General features: G+C 43.8%; 1 protein-coding gene across 1 annotated transcript in view; it reads right to left on the bottom strand.

The window, feature by feature from the left end:
- Window positions 1–12356, bottom strand: part of LOC115458583 — an 80073-nt gene that overhangs the window by 65295 nt on the left and 2422 nt on the right. Inside the window, exons 2-3 of the mRNA XM_030188462.1 lie at window positions 9344–9617; window positions 3571–3728 (exon numbers count right to left, since the gene is read on the bottom strand). Of these exons, the coding sequence (XP_030044322.1) occupies window positions 3571–3728; window positions 9344–9617 (432 nt within the window). The remainder of the gene's footprint in view (window positions 1–3570; window positions 3729–9343; window positions 9618–12356) is intronic.

Here is a 12356-nt window from a genome sequence, read left to right as displayed (position 1 = left end):
ACCCTCATCTCCCCCTACGTTCCTGCCCGTAACCTCCGCTCACATGACAAATCCCTCCTCTCAGTACCCTTCTCCACCACTGCCAACTCCAGGCTCCGCTCATTTTGCCTTGCCTCACCCTAGGCCTGGAACAATCTTCCTGAATCCCTACGCCAAGCCCCCTCCCTACCCATCTTCAAATCCTTGCTTAAAGCTCACCTCGTCAATGCTGCTTTCGGAACCTAACCTTTCGAACATATAGGCTGCCCCAATCTGTCTGACCTATCAGATTGACTGTACATTTGTCTTTTAGATTGTAAGCTCCTTGAGCAGGGACTGTCCTTCCATGTTAAATTGTACAGCGCTGCTTAACCCTAGTAGCGCTTTAGAAATGTTAAGTAGTAGTAGTAGATAGAATAATAAAAGCAACTAAAAGTTGACAATTTCAATATAGAATTGATAAATATTGAGACTCAAGTACAATGATAGTGAGTAAAATATGTTGAGTAATATTAGATAGGTAATCATTAATTATAGAGTGATCAACTAAGGATTTGATTATCCAAGAGATATGAAGTAATTAAGGGCCCTTTTTACCAAGCTGTGCAAAAGGGGCTTGCGCTGGTGTCGGCATGCATTTTTCATGGGTGCTGAGGCCCCCTTCTACCGCAGCAGAGAAGTCTCTCTTTCCTTCAGAAAATGGCGTGCAGCAATAAAGCACTTGTTGCGTGGCCATTTCGGAGGGAGCCCTTGGGTGGCGGTAAGAGCTCCCACACCTACCCAGCGGTAACCGGGAAGCACCACGGGACTGCCCGATTACCACCAGGTACACTCCGGCATTATGAAAAAATATTTTTCGTAGCGCCAGATATGACTGTGTGCTAGGGGTGGAAAGTACTGCCGGGCTGCTGTACCCTGGCGGTACTTCCCATATAGCTTACCGCCGTTTAGTAAAAAGGGCCCAAGAGAGATAGAATATGACATAGAAAGATCAAACATTGTACAGTTCAAAATTAGTTCTTTGTTTTATTGAAGGATGGCAGCTACGAAATTAGTAAGCGGTCTTGAATGCAAAAATTATAGGGACAGGCTTATGAACCTCAACATGTGTACGCTGGAAGAGAGGAGGAGAGAAGAGACATGATAGAAACGTTTAAATATCTCAAGGGCATTTATGTACAGGAAGAGAGCCTTTTTCAAATGAAGGAGAGCTCTGGAACGAGGGGGCATATGACAAAGTTGAGAGGGAATAGGCTTAGGAGTAACCTAAGGAAGTATTATTTCACAGAAAGGGTGGTGGAGGAGTGGGATGGCCTCCCGGTGAGGTGGTGGAGTCCAGGACTGTTCATGGGATAAGCATGTGGGATGCTTAGGAACAGGAAGAATTAGGGGTTACAGAGGTTGGGCAGACTGGATGGGTCATGTGGCCTTTATCTGCCGTCATGTTTCTATGTTTCTAACTGAAAAAATGTGTTTTCAGTAAGCTTTGAAATATCATGTAATCATTTGTGTATCTAATTTGTTTAGGGTTCCAAGAATTGGTGCCTTGATATGAGAAGCTGGTAGTATGAATTTTTTGTAGATTACATTCTTGCATCTAGGAAAATGTAAGATGAGATATTCTCTGGATGATATAATGGCGTTACGTGGTGGTAATTCAATTAGATCATTCATATAGGATAGTGGCATGCCGTGCAGATTTTGATGACTAAATACACACATAGCTTGAATGATATTCTATTCTTTATTGGCACCCAATGTAAATGATGAAGGAGAGGAGCAGCTTTGACAAAGTGAGATACGCAGATATGTTTTGAGTGGTTTGTAGTTGTTATGGGTTGTTTTTTTTAAGAAAACCACATTTGATTCCTGCATAGATGGAATTACAATAGTCAAATTTTGTTAAAACAGGAGATTGAACTAAACTAAGGTATGAAAGACTGGTCTTGTGAAAAATTGTCTTAGCCTCCTTAGATTCCAGAACACGTTAAAAGTACTTGACATCACTTTAGAGACTTGATTTTCAAAGGATAGATATTGGTCAATTGTAATCTCATCTATCTATCTATCTATCTATCTATCTATCTATCTACTACTACTACTACTTAACATTTCTAGAGCGCTACTAGGGTTACGCAGTGCTGTACAATTTAACAAAGAGAGACAGTCCCTGCTCAAAGAGCTTACAATCTAATAGACAAGTGAACGGTCGGTCCGATAGGGGCAGTCAAATTGGGGCATGCTGGATTCACTGAACGGTAAGGGTTAGGTGCCGAACGCAGCATTGAAGAGGTGGGCTTTAAGCAAAGACTTGAAGACGGGCAGGGAGGGGGCTTGGCGTAAGGGCTCAGGAAGGTTGTTCCAAGCATAGGGTGAGGCGAGGCAGAATGAGCGGAACCTGGAGTTGGCGGTGGTGGAGAAGGGTACTGAGAGGAGGGATTTGTCCAGTGAACGGAGGTTTCGGGCGGGAACGTAAGGGGAGATGAGGGTAGAAAGGTAGTGAGGGGCAGCAGACTGAGTGCATTTGTAGGTAAGAAGGAGAAGCTTGAATTGAATGCGGTATCTGATCGGAAGCCAGTGAAGTGACCTGAGGAGAGGGGTGATGTTTTGCTTAAATGGCTTCGACTTGTTGGGAAGAATGGATGGCACATACAGTTCTTTTTCTGCGTCAGTTACTGTGCTACTGAGTTACTATTCACTCAATTCTCAACTATACAACTGAAAGACCTAGAGAAAGGCTTTTTAATCCTTTGTTTAACCAGATTCAGTGTGGTACTCTGGGCTTCTACAATCTGTTTGCTTATATGTAAATAGTTGGAAACTAAGAAAGCAGCTCTTCTCATGGGGATTTTGATCTGGTTAAACTTGCTGACTAGTATTACAATAGCACAGGGCTTGGGATTACTGCTCCTCTACCTGTTTATACTGGACAAGGGAAGAAGAGTACATTATGACACCTCATGTGAGACAATCGAGAGAGAGAGTGCAGAACTGCCAAAGAATAAGAGATTGCCTCATGTACTCAGACTGTAAGCTCCTTGGGGAAGGAACTTATTGTACCTACATGCTAAAAATACTGTCAATCACATTAAACTTCATTGGGAAGTTGAGTTAATAATCTAAGAATGAATTTATTAATGGTCACTATGATGACCTCTGGATGTATAACTGGCTGTAGGAAATTATAAGTATTTTCAGATGCATTACCCATAACTATCATCTTTGAAAATACATGTGTAACTTGAACAGATGCATTTATGTCCAGATGTTAGATCTGATGTCTACTCTTTGGTACTTGGATATTTAAGTGAAATATTGAATGACTAAATTTTATCACCAAACTCATAGCTATTTTCCCTCCTCTTGCCTTATGCCAAACCACATCCCTTTTCCTGACGGATACATTTGGCCATGCTGCATATCCCATGTCAATACTTTTGAATATCAGTCTAAAGAATTCCTAGAGAAGAATGAGAAGCAGAACATCTGCGGTGGATTTCCCATGTTATATCTCTACCTGACACCCTCAGCTCAGACTGAGAGTGGGGGTCTGGACACTGTAAGAGAACAGAGGATGATCCAGCTACTTACATGAATCTTGAGGATGTTGGAGAGGGAACACCTTCACCTCACAAAGTGTCAAATACTGCTTGCGATTTGGCAGGACCACGCTGACATAACGACCTTCCATCCCATTACAACAGAGCGTTGTGATGGAGCCCGCTCTGATATCAGTGATGTTGCCACATCTGGATATTTGGGAAGAAATCAAGATGACTGGTTTATTGAGAGATGGACCCCACCTAAAATATGGCCAGTCTTATCCTGTTGAGAGAAGAGAGAGGACTCAGAGACAGGATTAATAAGGGTTTATAACCATCCTTGCCATGATGAGATGGAAGAAACCTTGAAGGAAATGACAACAGCACCCTGAGGCCCCGTGACAGGGTTTGTCCTAGCCTCATGTTTGCTCTCTGCCCCCATTCCAGAAAAATAAAAAGTAGAAACTGAGGGCTCAATATTTAAAATGATTTAAATCAGCTGCCTGGGGCTAACTGAACATATCCAGTTAGCACTCAAGCTGAAACTGGCTATTTTGTGGGCATTCTGCGGTCAGAATCAGTACTAACCAGCCATAGTAACTACGTAAATAGGACCACATAAAAGTCATTCCTATATTTATTTATTTCACCGTAACCAGCTATGAGTTCACCACCGTCATATAGCCAGAAATTCAATGCCAGAACCCAGACATGGCTTGCACCAGCAGGGCCGTGCCTAGGGTCGTTGGCGCCCCCCTGCAGACTATCAGTTGGCGCCCCGCCCCCCCCATGTGTCATCTCCTTTCTCTCAATGCGCCCCTCCCCCCGCCGCTCGCTGAGCAGCTGAAGAGATAGATTCCCCGCTTCACTTACCTGGGTGTAGAGCTCGCAGGCGGACATGTCTATGTGCTGATGGGGAGGGAGGGAGGAGAGCCCAAGCGCTGTGCGCGGGAAGGCAGCAGCGCATGCGCATAGGCGCCGACGCACCAACGTGGTACGGTACGGTTTATTTTTTAATTTTGAAATAGAACTCGACCGGCAGTGGCGCCCTTGAAGGCAGGCGCCCCCCTGCGGTGCTTACCCCGCTTACTGGGTTGGCATGGCCCTGTGCACCAGTTAGAAAAATGCTGTTTGCCATGAACTGAATATTGAGGCCCTACAGTTGTTCTCTTGGTCCCCTTGTATGTAGGTAATATTGATCCCTCAATCAGAAGAGTGCACTAAAATCCTCTCAACTAACCCTTCTATGCCACTTCAGACCTTCCAGTGCATTTCTCAAGAAGTTCTCGCCCAGCTTAGAAACTTCTCTGCAAATTAACTGATAGCCTCTTTACTATTCATTTTAATATGCTGTGTGCTGATGTCTACCATGTGAGATAACTTCGGTACTGAAACCCTTTCGGCATCATGTGCCGCTTGTTAATTGCAGCCTTCTGCCCACAGTAGCTTTCTGCATTGGTCTTAATCATATTTACAATCCACTGTGTTCACAAGTACACATGGGAATATGAAGACAATTCTTTGGGATTCCAAAACTGAGTCTAATCAAAATTAAGGCTAGGGCCATCACACAAATCGAAGGTATACAATAAGGGTTGTAGACTTTCTCTTAGCAGATTTAAGAGGGCAAAACATTGACCATGGATCTTTCAAATTTGAGACACCTAATCAGTGATCACCCCCAATTATTGTGTTCTCAAATGGTCAGATGTTTGGCTATCATCCTTCCTCAGTCAGAAAGTCACCACCTTCTCCTAATTCAACACAGGACACTGTCAGTCTTATTTTCGAAAGTGATGGGCGCCCATATTTCAACCAAATCGGTATAATCGAAAGCCGATTTTGGGCGTCTTCAACTGCACTCCATCATGGAAACAAACAAAGTTGATGGGAGGGTGTCGGAGGCATGGTGAAGGCGGGACTGGGGCATGTTTATCGGCCGAGAAGAGATGGGCGCCTTCGGCCAATAATCGAAAAAAAGGCATTTTACCGTGAATTTGGGTCCCTTTTTTTGGACCCTTGTTTTCATGAACAAGTCCCCAAAAGTGCCCCAACTGCCCAGATGACCACCGGAGGGAATCGGGGATGACCTCCCTGGACTCCCCCAGTGGTCACTAACCCCCTCCCACCAAAAAAAATAGCTTTAAGAACTTTTTTTCCAGTCTATATGCCAGCCTCAAATGTCATACCCAGCTCCATGACAGCAGTATGCAGGTCCCTGGAGCAGTTGTTAGTGGGTGCAGTGGACTTCACCCAGATGGACCCAGGCCCCCCACTACCTGTTACACTTGTGCTGGTAAATGGGAGCCCTCCAAACCGCCCCCAAAACCCACTGTACCTACATGTGGGTGCCCCCCTTCAGCCATAAGGGCTGTGGTAATGGTGTAGAGTTGTGGGCAGTGGGTCTTGGGGGGCTCAGCACCCAAAGGAAGGGAGCTATGGACTTGGGAGGTATTTTTTTTTTTTTTTACTTTTTACAAGTGCCTCCTAGGGTGCCCGGTTGGTGTCCTGGCATGTGATGGGGACCAGCGCACTACGAATCCTGGCCCCTCCCATGACCCAATGCCTTGGATTTGTTCGTTTTTGAGGTGGGCGCCTTCGGTTTCCATTATCGCTGAAAAACGATACCACCCAGCTCAAATCCGCACAAATCCGATGCATTTGCCCGGCACAAACCGTATTATCGAAAAAAAGATGGACGCCCATTTTTTTCGAAAATACAGTCTGTCCTGCCCCTTCACGTACCCATTCTCGGACATAGACGCCCATGGAGATGGGCGTTTGCATTCGATTATGCCCCTCTGTGTGTTCAACCAGGATTCAACTAAGGCACAGCATTGTGGAACGTTTCTGGTAACAAAGGCAGACAGAGCTGATAATGTTTGTACAGAGAAAGTAATCCATCTCAAGGTCTCAATACTAAGCCCTGGGATTGGTAACACGGAATGTGTGCCACATGCTATTTCCGGTGCTCGAAAATTATTTATATTTTTTTAGCATTGGTTATCGCCGGGTTAGCGTGTGAGCCCTTACCACATCCATTTAGGCTTGCTGTATGTTGGGGCCCAGCTTCTTGGCATCAGCTTCTGCAGTTGGATGCTGTCACCTTCTATCCTATGCTTTAATAAATTAAATAAGAAAATCTATCTCCTTGACTAGACACAGTATAATTAAGTGGATAATCACAATCTTTATCTATCGTATGTCTATTCTTATACTGCTTCCCTATTAAGGAAGAACCCCAATTCTTCAGCATTTCATGTCATAGTATCACTCATGCCAAATTCTGGAGTTCAAGTCAGTACTCATCAAACAGGTTCAGGCCCTATATACAAACACAGCCCTGTCAGAACAGAATCTTAGATTTATTTTGAAAGAAAATGGAAAAACTTTCTCTGAGCTTAGTTTTCTTTCTTAAATCCCTCTGCAGTCACCCAGCCACTTTTCACAGACATTCCCAATCCCAGCTCATCACTTTTCTCAAATCAAGAGGTTCGTCTGGATAAGGATATTCAAGCTTTACTGCTTTCTGTGACAGTCCATTTCGTAAACAAATTTAAAAATATTTATTTAGGAAATCTGTCCTGAATTGTAATAATTAGTTAGGTTGCTATCATTTTAATTAAATTTAAATACTAATGTTTTATAATATTGACTATTTTTCTGTAACGAAGGATGCTATATTGGAGAAACAGGCCAGATGCTTAAGACAAGATTCAATCTGCACAGACATCACATGAAAATAGCCGGTGCCAGTCAGGCCCCCACCCCTGTGGGCCAACACTTCACATGACCAGAACACTGCACCAGTGATTTCACAGTAAGAATACTGAACGGTAATTTTAAAACAATACAGGAGCGTAAGACCTTTGAAGTAAGAATGATTGAATATTTTGACATCCAACAGACAGGACTTAATAAAGATCTGGGTTTTCTAACCCATTATAAAACATAAAGCTGTATTTCTCTGTTTATCACCCTCCTCTCACCTACCAACACCCATCCTGTTAGAATATCAATGAAATGCTTTGATGTCCCCATGCATACCCCCACCCTCTCACTCTGTCAGACTGTCAAAGTAATGCTTTGATGTTTCTCTCATATATACTATCTGCTACCACATTTGCTTATTTCCGATCTGAGGAAGAAGGGCAACCTTCGAAAGCTAATCAAGAAATGTATTAAGTTATGTCCAATAAAAAAGGTATCATCTTATTTTCTTTTCCATGTTTTATTTTGTTTGATTTCTATTGATAACCTTTAAGGTAGACTAACACGGCTACCACACCTCTGTACTTTCTGGAAATTTCCAGCTTCTTTGTAAATATAATCCGCTTTGAACCAAGAGGTATATAGTGGAATATAAGTTATATTGTTATTGTTATTATTACACATTGGGCAGGAAAATAACATTTTAACACCCCCCCTCCCCCAGTTCTTTGTCACTAATGACTCTAAACCCTTTCTTTTAAATTTAATAATTATATTTATGGACACTGGGCCAGCTTTCAACTACATTAGACCCCAAACCCCCAAACCCACTCACTACTACTAATTACTACTACTTTTCATTTCTATAGCGCTACTAGACGTATGCAGCGCTGTACACTTGAACGTGAAGAGACAGTCCCTGCCTGACAGAGCTTACAATCTAATTAGGACAAACAGGACAAACAATAGATAAGGGAATATTAAAGTGAGGATGATAAAGTAAGGGTTCTGAACAAGTGAACAAGGGTTAGGAGTTAAAAGCAGCATCAAAAAGGTGGGCTTTTAGCTTAGATTTGAAGACGGCCAGAGATGGAGCTTGACGTACCGGCTCAGGAAGTCTATTCCAGGCATATGGTGCAGCAAGATAAAAGGAACAGAGTCTGGAGTTAGCACTGGAGGAGAAGGGTGCAGATAAGAGAGATGTACCCAGTGAACGGAGTTCCCGGGGAGGAATGTAGGGAGAGATGAGAGTGGAGAGGTACTGAGGAGCTGCAGAGTGAATGCACTTATAGGTCAATAAGAGGAGTTTGAACTGTATGTGGAAACGGATAGGAAGCCAGTGAAGTGACTTGAGGAGAGGACTAATATGCTCAAAGCCCAACTCTTCAATGTCGCCTTCAGCACCTAACCACCATACCTCTATTCAGGAAATCTAGACTGCCCCAACTTGACATTTCGTCCTTTAGATTGTAAGCTCCATTGAGCAGGGACTGTCCTTCTTTGTTAAACTGTACAGCGCTGCGTAACCCTAGTAGCGCTCTAGAAATGTTAAGTAGTAGTAGCATAATGACACTGGTGGAATATTAGTCGTGCAGCAGAATTTTGAACAGATTGAAGAGGAGAGAGATGGCTAAGTGGGAAACCTTTGAGAAGCAAGTTTCAATAGTCTAAGCGAGAGGTGATAAGAGTGTGGATGTGGGTTCTGGTAGTGTGCTCAGAAAGGAAAGGGCGAATTTTGGTGATATTATAGAGAAAGAAACAACAGGTTTTAGCAGTCTGCTGAATATGTGCAGAGAAGGAAAGGGAGAAGTCGAAGATGACCCCAAGGTTATGAGCTGATGAGACAGGAAGGATGAGAGTGTTATCCACAGAAATAGAGAATTTCCAAGTTTTAAAACACATTTAAACATGCTTATATATTTTTTATCGAAATTTCCCATAAAACCCACAAAAGCCCATTGAGACGTCCCCTCAGACTAATAGCATCTCAGATGGTTCCATTTCTAAGTCTCATGTACCCATGTGGGGTGAAAGTAATCTGAGCACATTTTAAGTAGAAGAGGCGAGTTCTAATGTAGCACTTGAGAGTGCAACCACTGGAATCAACTCACACAGGATTGCTGTTGTCTGGACGGTCACCAATGCGTATCTCTGCATCCTTCAGTCGTTGCGAGCAACAGTCTTCCCGGTTCAGTACCACGATGGATGCAATTTTCCAGGAACGCCGTAGATCCAACCGCCACCAGGACCCTGTAGCAAATTCAGTATGGGTACAGGAGCCTTTCCGGGAATCTTTGTTTAAATTCCCATCGATGGCTAATATTGCAGCAGCATCATACTTCGTTGAACTCTGATTCGCTATTCCCATTGGTGCTATGTTTGTATCTGGAACCCAAATCCAAATCTTAGCAAGATTTGCAGTGCAGGAAGGACCAAAATTGTAACACAGTACAATAATATCAGTTCATTTAGTATCTTTTGCCAATCATGAACTCAGCAATTCTAACTAAGAATGGGTGAGTCGGTGTGGCATTAAATCAAGAACTTGAGACAAAATGGAAAAACCTTGCCTGGCTCATTATTGCCTGTTCAAGAAGGCATACCACAAGGATACATCCTAACTACCAAACAACATAACTTAAGCCTGAACTAGATATAACCTAAATCTCTATACCCGACTACCAAAGTCTACTCTACCACGAATGAACTTTAACATGATTGCCACTCTATCTTTAATTCTGAATATGAATTCTTTATATTAATTGTTTAACATAAAATGTCAATAATATTCTCTAATGCAATACCACTTGTATCTCTCACTCTGGAAATAGTGATCGCCATGACGGAACAATGTAAGCCACATTGAACCTGCAAATAGGTGGGAAAATGTGGGATACAAATGCAACAAATAAATAAATATATCTACAATTTAAGATAACAAAAAAAGTTAACTTTAAAATAGTTCTAAATTGCATAACAATTTTCTTTATAATGGAAAGAGTCAAATAATTGCATATTTAGCTCAAGAAAATTTCCCTCCAATTCACAAGTAGTTCTAAAGGAGTACTGACCGCTTCAGTCTGAATTTTAACACCAGCTGATGTGACTTTTCATGGCCCAACACTCAGCACTGAGGAGGTATGACCTATCCAAATCAGCAGGACTTATCCAAATCAGAAACACTTCAACCTGGATAAGTCCTAATGAATTTTGCCCCCCAAATTCTTTACTATCTATACTGTGGGTAAGAGCAAATGTGACTCATTTCATACCAAAACGCTGTCATATAGTTCAGGGGCATAGCCAGACAACAGATTTTGGGTGGGCCTAGGCAAGAAATGGGTGGGCACCAAGTGTTCTCCCCCCTCCCCCCCAACAACCACCCAAAAAATATCTCAGCTGGTGAGAAAACGCTTCTTTCCATCTTGGCAGTCTGCAGCAGGCATGCGCTGAAAACTGAGCACGCGCAGGTGCCGTTATTGTGGACAGTAGCGTTTTCATTACCATCAGGGGGAAATCTGAGCTGGCTGAGCTTGGGATCCCCACCAGCTACTGCTAAATGTGTGCTACTGTTAGGCGGGCCTGAGCCCAAAGTGGGTGGGCCCCGGCCCACCCAGGCCCACCTGTGGCTAAGCCAGTGATATAGTTGCAAAATGTCCCAAACATTGTATGGATGAAAACTTCAAAACTACAGTATAATAATATAACTCAATCTACTACTACTACTACTTAACATTTCTAGAGCGCTACTAGGGTACGCAGCACTGTACAATTTAACAGAGAAGGACAGTCCCTGCTCAAAGGAGCTTACAATCTAAAGGACGAAATGTCAAGTTGGGGCAGTCTAGATTTTCTGAGTAGAGATGTTGTGATTAGGTGCCGAAGGCGACATTGAAGAGGTGGGCTTTGAGCAAGGATTTGAAGATGGGCAGGGAGGGGGCCTGGCGTATGGGCTCAGGGAGTTTGTTACAAGCATGGGGTGAGGCGAGGCAGAAAGGGCGGAGCCTGGAGTTGGCGGTGGTGGAGAAGGGTACTGAAAGGAGGGATTTGTCTTGAGAGCGGAGGTTACGGGTAGGAACGTAAGGGGAGATGAGGGTAGAAAGGTAAGGAGGGGTTGCAGATCGAGTGCATTTGTAGGTTAGTAGGAGAAGCTTGAACTGTATGTGGTATCTGATCGGAAGCCAGTGAAGTGACTTGAGGAGAGGGGTAATATGAGTATATCGGTCAAGGCGGAAGATAAGACGTGCAGCAGAATTCTGAACGGACTGAAGGGGGGATAGATGGCTAAGTGGGAGGCCAGTGAGGAGTAGGTTGCAGTAGTCAAGGCGAGAGGTAATGAGAGAGTGGATGAGAGTTCGGGTGGTGTGCTCAGAGAGGAAGGGGTGAATTTTGCTAATGTTATAGAGGAAGAAGCGACAGGTCTTGGCTATCTGCTGGATATGCACAGAGAAGGAGAGGGAGGAGTAGAAGATGACACCGAGGTTGCGGGCAGATGAGACGGGGACAATGAGGGTGCTATCAACTGAGATAGAGAGTGAAGGGAGAGGAGAAGTGGGCTTGGGTGGGAAGACAATAAGTTCGGTCTTGGCCATGTTCAGTTTCAGGTGGCGGTTGGACATCCAGGCAGCAATGTCGGATAAGCAGGCCGATACTTTGGCCTGGGTTTCCACAGTGATGTCTGGTATGGAGATAAAACTGGATGTCGTCAGCATAAAGATGATAGTGGAAACCATGAGATGAGATCAGGGAGCCCAGGGAAGAGGTGTAGATTGAAAAAAGAAGGGGTCCAAGGACAGATCCCTGAGGAACTCCAACAGAGAGCGGGATAGGGGTGGAGGAAGATCCATGAGAGTGTACTCTGAAGGTACGATGGGAGAGATAAGAGGAGAACCAGGAGAGGACAGAGCCCTGGAACCCAAAAGAGGATAGTGTATCAAGAAGTAAGTTGTGATTGACAGTGTCAAAAGCGGCGGATAGGTCGAGGAGGATGAGGATGGAGTAGTGACCTTTGGATTTGGCGAGGAACAGGTCATTGCAGACTTTAGATAGTGCCGTTTCTGTCGAGTGTAGGGGGCGAAAGCTGGATTGAAGTGGATCGAGGATGACATGAGAGGGAGAAAATCA

The sequence above is a fragment of the Microcaecilia unicolor genome, unplaced genomic scaffold (assembly GCF_901765095.1).
Source record: "Microcaecilia unicolor unplaced genomic scaffold, aMicUni1.1, whole genome shotgun sequence".
NCBI lineage: Eukaryota > Metazoa > Chordata > Amphibia > Gymnophiona > Siphonopidae > Microcaecilia > Microcaecilia unicolor.
The sequence above is the reverse complement of the archived record's forward strand: the minus strand, read 5'-3'. Positions and strand labels throughout refer to the sequence as shown.